We start from the raw sequence: 20079 nt of genomic DNA, 5'->3' as shown, positions 1-20079 counted from the left end.
CGAGTATATACGGTACCTAAATATGGACAGATTATCGACGAGATTGAAAGAACTCCCACAAGAAAAGTTTTTGAAAACTTGGGGAAAGCTGATTATATATCTAGAAAAGAGTTCAAAGGATAAGATGATTGAAGAATATATAATATGAAATGGTTTACAAAAATTATATTGCAATAAGTTAATCTGCAAAAAAGTTGTATTACAAAATAAATTGTATACCTTTATTAAGGGAAAAATAAACATGGATTCAGTTACTTAACAGGGGAAGTCCAAAGCAATAAGTATTGGGCAGTTACATCACAATAAAAGGGATAAAATCATGATTATGGGATACTGAAAAGGCCTAGATAAAAAAAGAAATTTATTTAAATTAAAATATGAAGGACATATAGCATTATGAAATACAAGGTATATTTGTAGGTTAAATATTAAAAAATATGGAATGAAAAATAAGGTAGTATAGTATAGATATTTAAGTTTATTAAAGCTAAAGAATAAATTACCAAAGAATAGTGAAGTAACTGATTTAATTTAGATGTATTGAATTATGTGTTATTGTTATGGGTAGTTGGGGTAGGATAGATTATGTTTGGGTAACTGTAAATGTGGGTCATTTGTTACATGTTAATATTTGTTGATGTCTTATGTGTTTCAATGGTTTCATGTATGTTTTATGTTCAATGTGTTTTTTAAAGAAGCAAATTAATAAAAAGTATTATGAAAAAAACAAAACAAGCAACTTTCAAAAATCAAGGCAACTTTGAGAGCCAGCGTGGTAGAGGTTAAGAGCAGGTGGATTCTAATCTGGAGAACCAGGTTTGATTCCCCCCCTCCTCCGCCTGAATGGCTGAGGCTTATCTGGTGAAGCAGCTCCGTGGTAAAACACAAGTCACTGGCAGAGTAGCTGGCAGATGTAAAGTTACAACAGCTGCACAGATCTCCTGTTGCACAGACCGCAGAGTGCAAAAATGAAGCCGCCTCCTTTCCTATTATGTTATCTATAACCTGCCCTTCCCACTGAGCACTGTGGATGACGGCTGCTTACAGAGACTGCCCGATACACAATACAACAATTAAAGCTATAAATTATCTAGATAACCATGCCATCAATAAGCCATACTCCCACAACATTGCTCCACATAATTGGGCAGATGCCAAAGGTTGCTAGTACAGCTCAGTCTAACGTAGGAGCTCTCCTTACATTTTCGGGGGGGGGGGGGAGAGAGTCCTAAAGAGGATCCAAAAAGAGCCAGCATGGCGTAGTGGTTAAGAGCAGGTGGATTCTAATCTGGAGAACCGGTTTTGATTCCCCACTCCTCCACTTGAGTGGCAGAGTCTTATCTGGTGAATCAAATGTGTTTCCGCACTCCTACATTCCTGCTGGGTGACCTTGGGCTAGTCACAGTTCTTCGGAACTCTCTCAGCCTCACCTACCTCACAAGAAGAGAAGAAGCTTGGATTTATATCCCCCCTTTCTCTCCTGTAGGAGACTCAAAGGGGCTTACAATCTCCTTGCCCTTCCCCCCTCACAACAAACACACTGTGAGGTGGGTGGGGCTGAGAGATCTCTGAAGAACTGTGACTAGCCCAAGGTCACCCAGCTGGCGTGTGTGGGAGTGCACAGGCTAATCTGAATTCCCCAGATAAGCCTCCACAGCTCAAGAAAACAGAGCTGGGAATGAAACCCGGTTCCTCCAGAAAAGAATGCACATGCTCTTAGCCACTGCGCCACTGCTGCTCCTAGGTGTCTGTTGTGGGGAAAGGGAGAGGAGCTTGTAAGCCACCTTGAGTCTCTTTACAGGAGAGAAAAGTGGGGTATAAATCCTCCTCCTTCTCTTCTACTTCTTGTTGAGCAGGCAATCTAGGATTTGAGATCATTAGCTAGACCAGGGGTCCCCAAACTTTTTAAACAGGGGGCCAGTTCACTGTCCCTCAGACTGTTGGAGGGCCGGACTAAAAAAAACTATGAACAAATTCCTATGCACAAATGATTGTAAAATGTTTGATTTCACCTCTCAGCCTTTCTGTCATGGTCTATTTTTAGAACAGTAGCCAAAGTATGTCAAGTCCAGGGTGGGCTCCAAATATTGTTGGGGAGGCTGTGGAATACCTTCCCCTGTAAAAAAAAAGCAGAACTTTCCCAATGAAGCATTCCATCTAACCCAGGATCAGGTATCTTCCTGGGTTCTTTCCTCCCTAGCAGCCAGCGATTTGCCAGCCTGGCTGATGCCAATGGGAGTGAGGCGGAACAGAAAGCCTGAGAGCAACACATGGAGTAGCCGAGAGGGACGGGCGGAGCAGGCGTTGCCACATGTAAGGTTTCCAACTCTGGGTCAGAAAATTCATGGAGATTTGGGGGTGCCATCATGTAATTGCAATCAACAGCCATTGGGGCCGGTTCCTCCTCTCCCTTGAGCCCCCACTGCACATGAATGGAGCCATCGCCGCCATGCCTGGGGGGGCGGATAAATGCCTTCAGGGGGCCACATTTGGCCCCCGGGCCGTAGTTTGGGGACCCCTGAGCTAGACCATCTGGACAGCACAACCACTTTCGCATCTTCTAATGCTTTATATGTCATTACGTATCAAACATACCGCTTGCTGTCTGTGTAAGATGTACAGGTCGGCCCCTATGCAAACGAACAAGTGGATGCAAATTGGCAGTATTCAGAAAGGAATGGGAGAAAATGTTGATCATCCCAGGGCACATGGATGTGGATTTAAAAGTTAAAGTTCTCCCACAAAGGACTTGCAAAAGGGAGACTACAGGAGTAAACCGCCGAATTAGTATTCATCAAGAGGTTTGGCACAATCTCCCTTCCAGGACAGAACAAGGATTTGTTTACCTTGGCACTCCTCAGCCTACCAGTGTTAACTAGATCAGCAAAAAGAGCAAAAACCTCAGAAGGTTTCTGCTGATATAAAACCTGGCTTGTTTCTAAAAGCACCACTGGACCCCTGATGACTTTTGCTGAGACCTTTTGAATTAGTTCCCATTCTGAAAAGCCCCGGTGGAAAATGCGTGTGTGGAAGCACTTCTCGGCATTTAGAAAACAGTTTGGATCTGCTTCGTATGCTTCCAGAGCTCAGGTTCCGAATTCCTCCCAGGGTTCCTTCCCAAAACCAGACTTTAAAGCCTGTCTCTCTACTGCCTGTACCCAACCAGTTAATTCCACCAATGTAGCAAGAGTGTTCCCATTGCATTCATACTATATATGGAATAGAGTGTTAGGTCTTGGACTAGCTGATGTCTAAATGACTCTGGATGCCCAGTAGTGTTCATTGACTGGCAGCAGAGTATCCAGTTTGAGAAAGCTAGTTCTGTTTGGCCTGGCTTTCCTGGGTCCCTTTATCCTTGCCCAGTCCCCTATCCTGTTTTCCCAGAGAAAGTGTGAAAAGAGTGGTTTGGAGGCTCTATGCGCCTCAAGGTCACGATAGGGATAGATTCAGCCATCTGGCTCACCTCCCTTGGGCCAACAGGCCAACATCCTGTTTCTCTGGATGGCTCACCAGGGTCACAGCCTAGTTATCTACAATCCATGTCAAAGGCTGATTCCGCATGGGTGAAAAACAGCAGTGTGAAAATGGTGTGAAAACAGTATAAATCCTTTTATACTGTTTTAAACCCTTTTACACTATTTTCACACCGTTTTCACACAGCTTTTTTTGACCCATGCGGAATCAGCCAATGCTATAAACATCAGAAGGGAAAAGAAGAGAAAGGCCCTTTACATATCAAGTTACATATCATTTTTTTCCCAATTTCAATGTATACCCCACCCAATCCCTGAAGGGCTCAGGGCGGCTAACAACATAATAAAACAATAAACATTACAATAGAATAAACAGTAATAGCAATAATGAATACATTAAGAACTAGAATTAAGAATCAAAATACTCAGATGGCGACTTAAGCAACCGCAACAGCAGCACTAGAACAATACCTCAATACAAAATCCCTATCATAGCAATACACCGATAAACCAATATATAAACAATTATACAATTACAATAACAATATTTTAGCATGTGAAAAATCAATACGTATACACTTAACAATAAATCAATCCATTGAACACAGTATATTCAACAATATATTAACACATTAACGCTACTCTGACAGGACTAAAACTACTTCACACTAGCTATAACTGTCTCAAGAGTCAGTCTAGTAATACTATAGAACCCAGGTCTAATCTAACCACTAATGGTTCTAGTACAGGGGTAGGGAACCTGCGGCTCTCCAGATGTTCAGGAACTACAATTCCCATCAGCCCCTGCCAGCATGGCCAATCCAAACTAGCCCAACCACTAACATCAACTAACCTTCTACCTAAGCTAAGCTAGACAATAACCATACCTAAAAAGAACATACGAACTAGCCTGCTGGATCAGACCAGAGTCCATCTAGTCCAGCACTCTGCTACTCGCAGTGGCCCACCAGGTGCCTTTGGGAGCTTGGAAAAATAGGAAAAATATTTTCCTGAGCCCATCGCTGAACTACACTGGCTACGGATCAGAGCAAAGAGACCAGTGTGGTCCAGAAGCCTCCATAAGGCTTGGAAAGGACATATGTATGTGATTGTGCCAATGTTTTATATGGTTTCCTTCTAGTTTTTTGTCCCTTTTACGGTTTAATGTAAGCCCCCTCAGTGTTGGATTTATTATTTGCCCAATGTTTAGGATTATACTTTAGTTGATGTTACTGTTAATTTAGGATACTGTTGCTTATATGTATATGTGCTTGTACTGTATTGGAGGTTCTTTAAGATTTCCTCTAATGTTTCAGTTTAGAAATGTTATTTTAGAAATCTGTATCTGTTGGAAAAAGCAGCAGCTTGTAGCAGCTGATATTAAGGGCCAAGGAAGTTAGCCTTGGAATTCAGTTTGGACCAACACCCGGTAGATCTCTTTAGCGAAAACAAAGACCCCTTTGGATTTACAAATTGAATCTGATGATGGCACCCCAGATATCCCAGCCGTTGAAGAATGTGCCAAGATTGCCATTGGATCATTTGAACTTTCTTTTGTTGCGGGACTGAGCGCAGGAACCTCAGGACATATCTCAAGGAAGCAGCCCATCTGATGACCGGATTCCTGGGTGCGTTAAACAGCCTCACCCAGTTTTATGAATGGACACTCTCTGCTCTCCATTTCAGCACTATCGTAAAGTCTCGCGGGAAGATGCCTGACAGTGAGATCTCATGGTCCCATTCACAAAGTTGTAATTGTACCTTTTCTTTTAGGTGTTGATGTTTCCCTCTTGTTGAAAGGTAAGGGAACTGCCCCCTTACCTGCCCCCTTACCTGCCCCCTTTCCCCTTTTGATGTGTGTGTATAAGAGTTCTAGCGCTTGGCTACAAAAGCGTGATTCCCCTGCCCGAGCTGTAGGAACTACTTCTGAATAAAATACTTTGCTTTTGAAGAACAATGGCTTCCTGCCCCTCACTACGTTGCCTGAGCTGAAATCACTTAATGTTACCCGAGCAGCAGCGGTAACAAACTCACATGCAGGATGTGAAAGCAATGGCCTTCTGCTGCTGTTGCTCCTGAGCACCTGGTCTGCTAAGGCATCTGCAATCTCGGATCAAGGAGGATCAAGATTGGTAGGCAAAGAGCGACTTCTCCATAAATCCATCCAAGCCCCCTTTAAAGCTATCCAGGTTAGCAGCCATCACCACCTCCTGTGGCAGCATATTCCAAACACCAATCACACATTGCGTGAAGGAATGTTTCCTTTTATTAGTCCTAATTCTTCCCCCCAGCCTTTTCAATGAATGCCTCCTGGTTCTAGTATTGTGAGAAAGAGAAAAATTTCTAGTCACACTGCCTAACAATAATACAAACAAGTAGCCACTAATACAGCAATGCCCACTTAACCTCTCATTCAGCTAATCTACCAGGAGGAATCTACAACTTAACACTAACACCGCTGACTGAATCACCCCAAGGCTTCCACTGCTGGGAGGCAGGAAAAGGAAGAAGAAAAGGGCTGAGTGGGTGAGATGAGGGATTACAATCAAGGGCTTCATTGTAAGGTACAATCAAGTTGCATACGCCAGGCCCCATTCCCGACCACAAGGAACCAATCGTTTCTGCAGACCCCAGGAATAAAATATCAGTGGGCTCTCTGAGCTGCAGCGTGGAGGCGAAAGTGGGAAACTCTGTCCTGCAAAGTCTGCAGACGAATGAATGCATGACACTCTCCGGGGAACGCGAAAAGAGCTGTATCGGACCAGGAACCCTTTTAAGATGCATACAAGCATTAAAAAAAACTGATGGAGAAAGATGAGAGAGAATGTTCTGCCTTCTCTGATAACACAAGAACTCGGGCTCACCTGACAGCCGGTGACATTGATAAGCAGTAGACACAGGAGAAACAAAAACAAATGCACCTTCAAATAGCACCTAAAGCAGGTGTGAGAAGAAGAAGAAGAAGAAGAAGAAGAAGAAGAAGAAGAAGAAGAAGAAGAAGAAGAAGAAGAAGAAGAAGAAGAAGAAGAAGAAGAAGAAGAGGAAGAAGAAGAGGAAGAAGAGGAGGAGGAGTTTGGATTTATATCCCCCTTTCTCTCCTGCAGGAGACTCAAAGGGGGTGACAATCTCCTTGCCCTTCCCCCCTCACAACAAACACCCTATGAGATAGGTGGGGCTGAGAGAGCTCCGAGAAGCTGCGACTAGCCCAAGGTCACCCAGCTGGCGTGTGTGGGAGTGTACAGGCTAATCTGAATTCCCCAGATAAGCCTCCACAGCTCAGGCGGCAGAGTGGAGAATCAAACCCGGTTCCCCCAGATTAGATACACGAGCTCTTCACCTCCTACGCCTCTTAACCTCCTATTTAGAAGAAGAGTTTGGATTTATACCCTGCTTTTCTTGACTGTAAGGAGTCCCAAAGGGGCTGACAAACTCCTTTCCCTTCCTCTCCCTACAACAGATGATAGTAAATTGGGAGGGGTAGTAAACATGGTAGAAAACTGAGCCAGGAGACAGGATGATCCTGGCAGGCTGGATAACTGGGATGAAATTCATAAAAATGAATTTCAGCAGATGTTGAACAACACGGAGCCCAGGACAGATCTCTGAGGCTCCCGTCCAAGAAGATGAGGAATTATGAGTAAGCGTTAGTTGTAATCTGTGAACCAGTTCCAGGTCCACCTAACACTAATAGGATCCAAACTACATTTTACTAACTTGTCAACGCTGGTTATAGCAATGTTGTGACATTGGCCCCTTCTGTGCAGGTAGAGAATAATGCACTTTCAATCCACTTCGCAGCTGGATTTTACTGTGCATAACAGCAAAATCCATTTGCAAACAATTATGAAAGTGGATTGAAAGTGCATTATTTTGCTTGCGCAGAAGGGGCTATTGTGATGGGCAAAGAATCCAAGAGCAAACTGTTCCAGATCTCTGGGCTGGGAACGTTGCGCATGAGTTCAAGGGGCAAAGGGAAATAGTTTTTGCACGTCCCAAGCAGCACCTTGGGTTGGAGTCGGACCAAATTTCCCATCCGGGACAGCCCTTTCCTGCCATCATCCCAATTGACGTCCGTTGCCACTCCATTTTTACTGAGCTCTCTCTCTCCCTCCCCCAATATTCTGCAGTAAAGGAAAGAGGGCAATAAGCAAGCAAATATGATTTCGGGACTGTATAAAATCGTATTGAAAATTAAATTCTAAATCATTTAAAAGACACTCCCCCAAACTTGAAGTTCATTTATTTTCTGATACATGACACACTCAGGTGCATTCAGAGCACAAAGAAACGCGTGAAGCAGACACTTACCGTGGAAGAGGGCTGGCTGGTGAAGAACCGCAACTGCTTCCATGACCTGTGGTGTCCTTTTCTAAACCCGTCCCTCGAACAGTTCTTGAAGAATACGCAGCGGAGGAAGCTGCATCTGCCCCAACGTGGATTCATGACACTTTGGTGTTTTCATCCTAAAATGCTGTAGCTGTTAAGGACATGTTGATAAGAATTGGCTTATTGGGCTAAGATTTTGCCAAGCCGTGGCCAGTGCCGAGAAGACACAAAGCTCGGTGGCCCCGTACCCACCTGTCCGCGGGCCTCTACCTCCCTTAAGAAACGATAAGAAGAAGAGTTTGGATTTATATCCCCCCCTTTCTGTCCTGCAGGAGACTCAAAGGGGCTGACAATCTCCTTGCCCTTCCCCCCCTCACAACAAACACCCTGTGAGGTAGGTAGGGCTGAGAGAGCTCCAAAGAACTGTGACTAGCCCAAGGTCACCCAGCTGGCGTGTGTGGGAGTGCACAGGCTAATCTGAATTCCCCAGAGAAGCCTCCACAGCTCAAGCGGCAGAGCTGGGAATCAAACCCGGTTCCTCCAGATTAGATACAGGAGCTCTTAACCTCCTACGCCACTGCTGCTCCAGAGAGGAAAAAACAGGGAGGGGGTGATGGCCGGGGGTACGGGGAGAGAAGGGGTGGCGAACAACCCAGGTGCTCCGCATCGCCCTTACCCACAAAATTGGGGTGTTTCCCCGTGACCCCCCCCTTCGGCCAATGAAACTCCCCCCTTTATTGCCAAGGAAAAAACCGACTGCCCCAGGCCGCACCCCCTGCTCCAACCGCGAGCCTCCCCTCCGACGGCCAGTGCAAGGTAGGGTCTTAATTATTTCAAAAAGGTTTACCGCATTTTAAATGCGTCATGCCTGATTTCAATATTTTTTTCAGTCTTCCACATCAAAGAGAGCAAGGGTCAGCCTCTTCATCCATAGGCAGGTCTCTTAGGCAAGTGAGCTTGTCTGTTTCTTCAGTCCAGAACGTTGGGGTCTTCCTTTTTCAATCCCACTGCCCAATGAATTGTCCATAGTTTAGCAACCAACATCTCTGCTCCAAATATCAATTCATTATTAATTTATGGGGGTTGGGGGGGGGGGACCAGAGGCGTATCTAGGAAAAATGTAGCCCGGTGCAAAATCTGAGTTTTCCACCCCCCATTCTTTCATATGGGCAGCCGCCCTCCCCCACCACGACCAAAGAACTTTTTTTTTTTGCACCTCGTCTTCAAAGTCAGTGGACCCGGGGGGAAGGAGGAGAGGTATGGGGAGCAATTTTCCATCCCCCACGTGACTAAATGACCACAGCCTGGGGACATTTGACCCCATATGTCCTCCAGGGCAGTACACCCCTGGACCCAAACCCCTCCTTACTGCTCCACTGAGCCAAGTGTGTTTTGCTATTAAGAACATAAGAACATAAGAACTAGCCTGCTGGATCAGACCAGAGTCCATCTAGTCCAGCTCTCTGCTACTTGCAGTGGCCCACCAGGTGCCTTTGGGAGCTCACATGCAGGAGGTGAAAGCAATGGCCTGCTGCTGCTGCTGCTCCTGAGCACCTGGACTGTTAAGGCATTTGCAATCTCAGATCAAGGAGGATCAAGATTGGTAGCCATAAATCGACTTCTCCTCCATAAATCTGTCCAAGCTCCTTTTAAAGCTATCCAGGTTAGTGGCCGTCACCACCTCCTGTGGCAACATATTCCAAACACCAATCACACATTGCGTGAAGAAGTGTCTCCTTTTATTAGTCCTAATTCTTCCCCCCAGCATTTTCAATGTATGCCCCCTGGTTCTAGTATTGTGAGAAAGAGAGAAAAATGTCTCTCTGTCAACATTTTCTACCCCATGCATAATTTTATAGACTTCAATCATATCCCCCCTCAGACGTCTCCTCTCCAAACTTAAGAGTCCCAAGTGCTGCAGCCTCTCCTCATAAGGAAGGTGCTCCAGTCCCTCAATCATCCTCGTTGCCCTTCTCTGCACTTTTTCTATCTCTTCAATATCCTTTTTGAGATGCGGCGATCAGAACTGCAGACTCCAACTGCGGTCGAACCACTGCTTTATATAAGGGCATGACAATCTTTGCAGTTTTATTATCAATTCCTTTTCTAATAAACCCGAGCATAGAGTTTCACCTTTTCACAGCCGTTATTCATTGAGTTGATATTCCCATGGAACTATCAACTAAGATGCCCAAATCCCTTTCCTGGTCTGTGACTGATACCGTGTTTCCCTGAATATAAGACAGTGTCTTATATTAATTTTTGCTCCTAAAGATGCGCTTATGTTCCATTTTCAGGGATGTCTTATTTTCTGTGTGTTCTGTCTGCCGGGCATGCTTCCAAAACAAAACTTTGCTATAGCGTCTTACTTTCGGGATGCTCTTATATTTCCGTGACTTCAGCAAAACCTCTACTATGTCTTATTTTTAGGGGATGTCTTATATTCGGGGAAACAGGGTAGCACTGACCCCTGTAGAGTGTATATGAAGTTTGGATTTTTTGCCCCTATGTGCATCACTTTACATTTTGGAAGAAATGCTCCTTCAGGTGGAGGAAGATTCCACAGAAGACGGCTGGATCACATGTCCACATCTGGTAAGATACACAACAGAATTGACCACATATTTATATGAAGCCTCTGTTACATCAATTGTCTATACCAGGGGTAGGGAACCTTTAACACTCAAAGAGCCATTTGGACCCGTTTTCCACGGGAAAAGAAACACTTGGAGCCGCAAATAATTTTTGACATTTAAAATAAAGATAGCACTGTATATATTGGGTTTTTTTTTTTACCTTTTTTAATCTTCGCTTCATTCTGGAGAAGCGCATGGAAGCGTCCGCCCTGCTGCCTGCAGGGCGGGCAAGGATAAAATAGCAGCTCGGCCCAGCCAGCCTCGCCAGTTTAGCGCCCGCCCCGCTCAAACGGGGCGGGCGGGAGGGGAAGCCGGCCGCGGGCAATTGGTGCACCTGCCCTGCTGCCTGCAGGGCGGGCCAGGGTGGGGGCGGCGGCTTGGCTCGTGGAGCCGCAGTGCAAGGGCAGAAGAGCCGCATGCGGCTCTCGAGCCGCAGGTTCCCTACCCCTGGTCTATACTATAGACTCTGTAGTAACCATATCTTGTCACTTTGGGACCCAGTATCCCCCCTTCCCACCCACAAAGTATGTTCAAAATCTTTATCATAGTATTCAGGCCCTGCGGGACCTTGGTGAGTTCCGCAGGGCCTGCAAAACAGAGTTGTTCCACCGGGCCTTTGGAGAGGCTGGCCGCAGATTGGATGCCCCCTTGTGAGGCCCCTGCCATATTTCACCATCTTCGACAATGCCTTTTTCATCTGTTGGCACTGCCGCTCCCTCCTGACCATAGGAATGGGCGTCACTATCATGGGATTTTTAAGCTGTCTCTGTTTTGGTCCGCTGCTACTGAATTTTAAGGGTTTTAATTGTTTTTAATTATTGATTATGTTTTTGATTATTAATTATTGATTATTAATTATGGATGTTATGATTATGTTTTTGATTATTAATTATTGATTATTAATTATGGATGTTGTTGCTGTAAACCGCCTAGAGCCCTTCGGGGATGAGGCCCTCTATTGAAATCCAATCATTCATTCATTCATTCATTCATTCATTCATTCATTCATTCATTCATTCATTCATTCATTCATTCATTCATTCATTCATTCAATCAAGCAAGCAAGCAAGCAAGCAAGCAAGCAAGCAAGCAAGCAAGCAAGCATATGAACACTTCATAATAATTTTATTTTATTTATTTATTTATTTTTTAAACTTTTATACCGCCCCATCCTCTAGGGGCTCTGGGCGGTGTATGATATGAATATGAAGTACAAGCTCTCATACATGCTGAGATAAAGTGCTCCAGTTAATCGGGCGGGGTGAGTTTTGCTACGTGTCTCCTCTGACAGCGGTACTTTTAAAGATGGAAGAAACCAAATCAGATGCTTTACTCTTAGAAAATGGAAATTGAATGCGGAATGATATTTTAACTGAGCAACTGAAACCAGGCTTTTGACGCTGAAATGTCTTGCACCACAGAAAATTAAAGGTGGTTTATTTAAAAAAACTAACAATCCTGAAACACGGAAGTTTCAAATCTGGTTAATATTGAAACAGCAGAAAAGATTGACTTTTATAAATTTATTTTGAAAACGTATCCGCTCCCTCTCCAGAGAGTTGTCCAGGTAGCCCGAGAGTGAATTTTTCAATAGTTTGAAATGTTGCAGAGCTTTCAAAGAAGACGGAGGATTCACTTCCAGTGTTTTGATGCAGAATCATGTGCAATCTAGGGGCGTTGTAGCCAGAGGTGGGATCCAACCAGTTCTCACCACTTCTCTAGAAGTGGTTACTCATTTTTTCTGAGTGCCGAGAAGGGGTTACTAAAGCAACCTCCCTGCCCAATAGGGACTGGAGGGGCGTGTGTGCGGCGGCGCCACTGTTTGAATCCCACCACCATCGGAACCTGTTATTAAAATTTTTGGATCCCACCACTGGTTGTAGCCTTGCCCGTGCTAATCATCCGTGATTTAGAAACTGCTTTTGTAAGTATGCTGAGATCAGACAGGTCCGTAATCCCTGTACCTTCCTGAAGGAAGCAAGTTGTAAATGTGGACACATTTAAAACCCACAAAAGTGTTCTTCTGTTTGGCAAAGGGAAGGAACAATGTGTTTCTTGGAAACTGTAATACCAAGCCATCTGGGGAATACACTCAAATTGCCTTTATAAAGCAAGAATTATCCTGAATTCTTTCTAAAATAGCGCAATAACAATTTAAATGTCATGCAGATAAGTTGACCGAAGAAGGGGAAAAACACTAGCACTGGTGTCTGTAGCAGAGACAACACAGTGGAAAACCAGCCAGACACATGAGTAATTCAGAGAACCATACAAGACTCACTCCACACACACACACACAAACTAGCCAGGAATGTTGCCGCCTGCAGATGAAGCTTGATAACTCTGGCAGCGAATAAATAATACCCTTTTCACTCTCTGAATTCAAGCCGATGGGTTCAATTCAGGGGCACCATTTCTGCTCAGAGCATGATTTTCCACAGCAGCCTAAAATATCCCCCAAATCTTTTCCTGGGAGTCCCTGTCCTCCAAGAACACGATTTGAGGGGATATGTGAGGCGGCCACTAGCATAGGAACGCCAACTGCTAGTTGGAGTCCGGTGATCTCCTTAAATTACAACTAATATTCTGTGTGCAGAGATTTGTTCCTCTGGGGGAAAAATGGCAGGTTTGGTGGGTATGCTACCCCACTAAAGTTCCTCACCTCCAAACCCCTGCTTTCCACAGTCTCTACCGCCAAATCTTGAGGAAAATTCCAACATGGAGTAAGAACATAAGAACTAGCCTGCTGGATCAGACCAGAGTCCATCTAGTCCAGCTCTCTGCTACTCGCAGTGGCTCCACCGTAACCCTTTGGGAGCTCTCACCTTGCATGAAAGCAATGGCCTTTCGCTTCTGCTGCTCCTGAGCACCTGGTCTGCTAAGGCATTTGCAATCTGAGATCAAGGAGGCTCAAGATTGGTAGCCATAGATCGACTTCTCCTCCATAAATCTGTCCAAGCCCCTTTTAAAGCTATCCAGGTTAGTGGCCATCACCACCTCCTGTAGCAGCATATTCCAAACAAGACAATCGCACTGTACTCAATTCCAATACATTCCTCTGTAGGTAAACGTAAAAGTAAGCTGAAGAGTTTGAGTGAGGTTGGCCACATTTCCCAGCGAGGTTTTGCATATTCCTAACACCCATATCTTACCTCATAGTTTCAGTCACGCTCCTACGGATAAGTTTGGAATAAACAATAAGGAGTAAAAAATGAGTGTGGAAGACAGATCATAGCTCTGCAGGTTCAAACATTCTACTTTAAGAATGTTTCTTCGACTTTTCTACTTTTGCAACTTTTGCAACATTCTACTTTTGCAACTTTTAAACTAAGGGGCCCTTGCATGTGCGTCGAAAATGGTTTCGGAGCATCTTCCAGGGTGCCCTGTCTGTTTACACAGTGGCCAATCCCACTGAGTTGTATCTGTCCCCACAGTGAACAGACTCTGGAACACAACAAGCACTTTGCAGTCGGTATTTCCACAGACATCCAAGATGCTTGGAAGTTAGCCAGTTAAGAGAGAAAATACAGATTTGTGTCAAGAAATTTTATTTTGGATCTGTGATGAGAGCACAGGATTACAAGCGGAAGAAACAGAATGCCACCAACTTGCATAGGATCCTCACAGAAATGTGAATTGCACATCGAAAAAGGCGGGGCGCCAAATTATATACATGTTCAATAAGAGATTCCCCCCCCCACCCCTTATTGAAAGCAGACCACTATTTTTCCAACCTGCCAGCCATATACAGTATTCATATTATTTTACAACAGCCAGGTTAATTTCAAAGGAGGGAAACACCTCCTTTGTTCCGTTAGGCCTCTTTACAAGGAAACCTCCAAAATTATAAAGACGTTCTCTGCAAAAATGTCCAGCCTTTTATGAGCTGAAGTTCGACACGGGCTGTCAAAAACAAAGGGACTCTCGGGAGCGTGAAGAGTTGTGAAAGTTATAATAGAAATTCAACGTGTTTGGTTGAAGCTCTATCCTCTAAAGCAGGGGTCTTCAAACTATGGCCCTCCAGATGTTCATGAACTACAATTCCCATCAGCCCCTGCCAGCATGGCTAAGTGGCAGGGCTGATGGGAATTGTAGTTCATGAACATCTGGGGGGCCATAGTTTGAAGATCCCTGCTCTAAAGTAGTGGTTCTCAACCTTCCTAGTGCCGCGACCCTTTAATACAGTTCCTCATGTTGTGGTGACCCCCAACCCTCACATTTATCCATTTTACAGATGGAGAACACTGATGCAGAGAGTCTTAGGCAGTGGTTCTCAACCTTCCTAATGCCACGACCCTTTAATACAGTTCCTCATGTTGTGGTGACCCCCAACCCTCACATTTATCCATTTTACAGATGGAGAACACTGATGCAGCGAGTCTTAGGCAGTGGTTCTCAACCTTCCTAATGCCACGACCCTTTAATACAGTTCCTCATGTTGTGGTGACCCGCAACCCTCACATTTATCCATTTTACAGATGGAGAACACTGATGCAGAGAGTCTTAGGCGACCCCTGTGAAAGGGTCGTTCGACCCCCAAGGGGGTCGCGACCCACAGGTTGAGAACCACTGGTCTAAAACCAAAATGTCCACAGTCTGTTTCCACAGGCTCAACACACTCACAAGGCAAATACGTAAAAGGCACCAGACAAGTCACATCTTAGACTCCTTTTTATCATGACCGTACTTTATTTCAAGTAATATTAATGGTAAATAATATATTACTGTAAGTTTGAACAAGGCAAGATATATAATCTTACACACTAGACCACAACTGCAAAAAAAGGGCACTGTACAGATATATATATATATATTTATAATATATAAAATGTAAGTACAGTCAATGGTCAAATACAAATGTACTGAAAACCCAACTACAGCTGATAATATACTCTTGTCGAACCATTAACTTGTAAAATTATTTCATAAATTAAAAATCTCATTCAATTTCTCCTAGACTATTTTGAAGCTGCACTGTACACACGCAAGTCAAAAGAAATAATCTTATGTGTTTTTTGTAAATACTGCTATTATAGTATATCCTGCTTAACTGAAAACAATTCATTTAACCTTTATCGTATAAAATGCAGCATTAAACTTCTCACCTTCAAAGGTTTTTTTTTAACTTTTTGACCTTTAAAGGGTTTTTTTTTAATGATTAATATTAATCTTCAAAGTGCAAAAAAGTAAAATAAAATGACAGGAGTCATTTTCTTAAAATCAAAGGAAAGTCTGTTTAGAGTTACATGTTCTACATTATTCCAGCCATTGTAAGCAGAGCACATGGTATCTTGTACGTACTCTCCAAACAGTATACGTTTCTTCGTGCTTGCTATAAATTAAGAGGAAAAGAAAATACTGTTCAGCCAAAGTTTTAACTTCCCTATATGTACATGAAGCATTTAACTCAAAACTTAAGTTTGATCGCTATTTATTGCTTACATTTAAATGAATTAAGTTATTTCTAGCGTCTCCTGAGGGAAAGCGAACTACATATATGCTGTTATGTATGAAAAGACTTGCAGCTACCCGGCTAAAAATTTAGTGTTTCAATATTACCTATAAAGTAGTTTCTACTGAGTTCAGAGGGACATTAACCTTTCCTAAGGTTAACTGTATAAATAAAATTTACAGTCAGAACTCCTGCGTACTTCCCCCACATCCTTATACTGTCTGTCTGAATAAATTTGCCCCTACGTCCATAAGCATCCCACCCTGGAAAGAACCGTTTGATATATACATTCAGGAGATGGCGGTTTTCACATGCAAACTGTACAGTTTTTAAAACTATGGAAGAGATAGTCTGTATGTCAGATACTATACAAAACATTTTCAGAATCCAACTGTATGTGATTTGCAACCATGAAATAATAACTGAAAACAATACTCTAGAATCCACAAAAAGGTTTGAAAACCAATGTACAATATTAAGTCAAAGGTTTTTGTGATTTCCTACTACTTAGCAGTGGTAACAGTTATCACTTAGTCAGAAAAGCAACGTCTCTTTATTCTTGCTGGGTTTTTTTTCCAGCCCATCCTGATATCAGACTTCCAGCAAGGACGTGTATGTTTTGTACTTACAACGGGGCGGACACATGATGTGTGTCTATGCACATCTATGTGAATTCACACCTGTATGAAGCATATACAACCACATATATACTTCTAGGAAAAATATATATTTCCTCTTAGAAACATGCACAATACCGAAATTTCAATGGAACGCCTTTGGGACAGGTATTTCTGACAGATGGTCAACGCAGGAAGTGCTGGTGGTGTTGGCAAAGGAAAACAAAACTCAGTGCAAATATTAAGATGAAACAAGCGTCAAGATGCAATTACAGAAGGGGAAAGAAAGGGTTAAAAGGTGACAACTTGCTCAGAACACTTGGCACTGCGGCTTCACACAGGGGAGGGGTCTATGCACATTCACCTTAAACCAAAAGCAACACCGGTCCCCACAGACAGCTCCAGTGGGACCACACGCAACTTGACAAATGCCAGGTACAACTGGCTCGGGAAAGGGCTGTGCAGGTCAACGACTGCATTTTGAACGCGTTACAGTTTAGCATGCTGATAGGACAAAGGCCTATGAACATATAGCACGTCCACCCAGCTGGCTGCTCTAATCCCTCTGGATGTCTTCTATGTTGGAGGTTGCCCGGTGGCCACTCAAAATCCCCCAGTATCTGGGGAAGAAGGTAGTGATCTGTTCTGCCACAGTAATGTAGACGTGTGAACTGGTGGTGGTAGTTAAAGGGGGGTATCAAATTCTTTCCCCGGATTATCTTCCAGCTCTTCGTTTTGCAATGGTTTATGGTTCTGCTTCCTGCCCTCAGGCGCCAACGAAGGGGTTGAGCTGTGGTCGCCATCTTCAGTCATTTTGCCTTTCATGGCTTCCTGTACAAATTCCAGAATTTCCAACGGGAGTCTTTTGAACTTGTCCTGGTATTCTTGATCAAGCTCAGCCTGCAACTGGAAATAACATCAACAGTGTGATAAATAACACAACAAGACAAACTGGGTTCTTTCAGCAATGAGAAAACTGACAAACTGGTTTCCATTTTTACTGAACACAGCTGACAGGAACGTCATTGTGATGACTGTAAAGCGAACGGGGTGTGCTGCTATTAAAATTTGGGGTCATTTTGACACAGGCCGATTGCCCATGGGGCCACTGCGACACGCTGGCAACTGGAGCATGTCGGGGCAAGAAATCTTGTTCTGACACACTTCCTCCCTGAGGCGCGCTGACAGAGGAAGCATGTCGGGGCAAGATTTCCAATGCACTTCCTCTTCTCCCACCTGCTGCTACTTGCTTTCCCCACAGAAAGAGAGAACACTTCTGGTGCGACTTTTGCACCAAGCAGGGCAAGGGCAGGGCAGAGCCAGCTATGGGTGAGCTAGTTCCAATAAATTCTCACTGATACAACACTGATACCAATCCTCACTGATACAACACTGATACAAGTTTTTCAGGATAAAGGACGGTCGGTGTACTTTCTTCATTCAGAACGCACGTAACCTAAGATTATCAACATTTCAAAAGTAAGAAGAGTCTAAAAGTATTCTCTCAGGAAGGCCGCTGACTAAAACTGAAACACTTTTGTCCATGAAATTCTCAGAATTAGCATTGTTTAGTTTCTTGCACATGTTCTGGATATTGAATATCAACATCAAACACCTTAATGATGATCTTTGGATGCTAGAATCACAGCTGATATTTGAAAATATTTGACTGTAGATGTGTATGCTGTCACCCAGACAGATTCTGCAAACCTTAAAAAGCAGACTTCTAGAACAGGAGTACCATATCTTGTTGGGCCAAGCAAATAAATCATGCTCACCCCTCTCTGTCGGAATAGTACCAGAACAGAGGCACATAGCCAAATATCTTGAACTATTAACTGAACCCCAACAGAGATGGATTATCACAAGGGCCAGATGCAATACTTTTCCATCAGCCATTACAAAGGGTCGCTACCTATCTATCCCTCTCCAAACTGTAAAAACCCAGTGGAGACTCTTGCTCACATTACACTTGACTGTCCGAGATATGTGGGTATTAGGAATTTCTCTCCTGGGCGGGTCTTAGACAAATCTGAAAGAGACTCTGACAACTCTGTTGTGGAGCTTTTGTTCAATAACACAGAGGCCGTGCTCTTGGAAAAAGTAGCAAAATTTCTTTTACAAGTGACAGAATTTTCTAAGTAACGTCCAATGCTAGATACCGTTTATCTGTCTGTGTTTTGAATGTACTCTTGATTTGTACTTCAGAAATGTCTGCAGTGGTCTGGAGCCTATTTTAATATGCCTAATGAAGGTTGTTGTATTGTATTGTATAGGATCCCCCCCCCCTTTAATCTTCACAGAAATTCTGGGATGTGAAAGTAACACAAGTGACAGAATTTTCTAAGTAACGTCCAATGCTAGATACCGTTTATCTGTCTGTGTTTTGAATGTACTCTTGATTTGTACTTCAGAAATGTCTGCAGTGGTCTGGAGCCTATTTTAATATGCCTAATAATGAAGGTTGTTGTATTGTATTGTATAGGATCCCCCCCCCTTTAATCTTCACAGAAATTCTGGGATGTGAAAGTAACACAAGTGACAGAATTTTCTAAGTAACGTCCAATGCTAGATACCGTTTATCTGTCTGTGTTTTGAATGTACTCTTGATTTGTACTTCAGAAATGTCTGCAGTGGTCTGGAGCCTATTTTAATATGCCTAATGAAGGTTGTTGTATTGTATTGTATAGGATCCCCCCCCCTTTAATCTTCACAGAAATTCTGGGATGTGAAAGTAACACAGTTTAAATGGCTATGCATTTCAGGTATCAATCACTGCTCCTCCCCCCCCCCCTCCGCCCACCCCCCCACACACATTGGACTGCTGCAGAAGATATTAATCTCATTGTCAGGAAAAAGACCGTGTAACAGGGATATGGCTATGGTACTGTAAAGATTCAAAAAGCATACTTTCTCCTAGCATAAGGATTAGCCTCTGAGACAGACGTGGTGACCTGCAGAGTGTCCCAGAGAAACTACAGCATGTTTGCGGTGCTGTGTGGTTTCCGGGCTTTGTATGGGCCGTGTTCTAGCAGCATTTTCTCCTGACGTTTCGCCTGCATCTGTGGCTGGCATCTTCAGAGGATCCTCTGAAGATGCCAGCCATAGATGCAGGCGAAACGTCAGAAGAAAATGCTGCTAGAACACGGCCATACAGCCCAGAAACCACACAACACCCCAGAGATTCCGGCCGTGAGAGCCTTCGACAATACATACAGCATGTTTGTTTCCAGGCTATGCTGGGATAAGCTGGGGGGTGTGGGGTAGGAAGGAAATGCATTGTCCTTAATCTCTTCATGACGATCTCTTCCAGTAGTCACTGAAGAACACCTGATCAGCTACCTGAAAGCTCTGCCATAGCCACATGCTCTATACATCTTTAAACCAAAGACCCTTCCCTATTTTGAAGCCAAACAACGTTTTTAGTCACCCTGTAAATATACCCATTTCCTGACAGAAGTCATCCGCATTGTGAGTTTCGCTCTCACCAAAGAACTGACTGGGATCACGAGGAGAGGGAAGCAATTAAACAGTTCCAAAGCTGTAGACCAGGGGTCTGCAACCTGCAGCTCTCC

The 20079-nt window shown here is 43.8% G+C and overlaps 1 protein-coding gene across 2 annotated transcripts in view; it reads right to left on the bottom strand.

Annotated features, from left to right (window-relative positions):
* Positions 1-15110: 15110 nt before the first annotated feature.
* LOC125435056 (1-phosphatidylinositol 4,5-bisphosphate phosphodiesterase beta-1) overlaps positions 15111-20079 on the bottom strand; it is a 678436-nt gene continuing 673467 nt past the window's right edge. The window contains exon 31 of one of the 2 annotated variants that reach the window (XM_048501078.1): positions 15111-17410. In XM_048501078.1, the coding sequence (XP_048357035.1) occupies positions 17189-17410 (222 nt within the window). In that variant the 3' untranslated portion in view covers positions 15111-17188. The remainder of the gene's footprint in view (positions 17411-20079) is intronic. The other variant, XM_048501071.1, reaches the window with a different exon arrangement.

This window comes from Sphaerodactylus townsendi, linkage group LG01 (genome assembly GCF_021028975.2).
Source record: "Sphaerodactylus townsendi isolate TG3544 linkage group LG01, MPM_Stown_v2.3, whole genome shotgun sequence".
Classification (NCBI taxonomy): Eukaryota; Metazoa; Chordata; class Lepidosauria; order Squamata; family Sphaerodactylidae; genus Sphaerodactylus; species Sphaerodactylus townsendi.
This window is presented reverse-complemented; position numbering and strand designations above follow the sequence as displayed.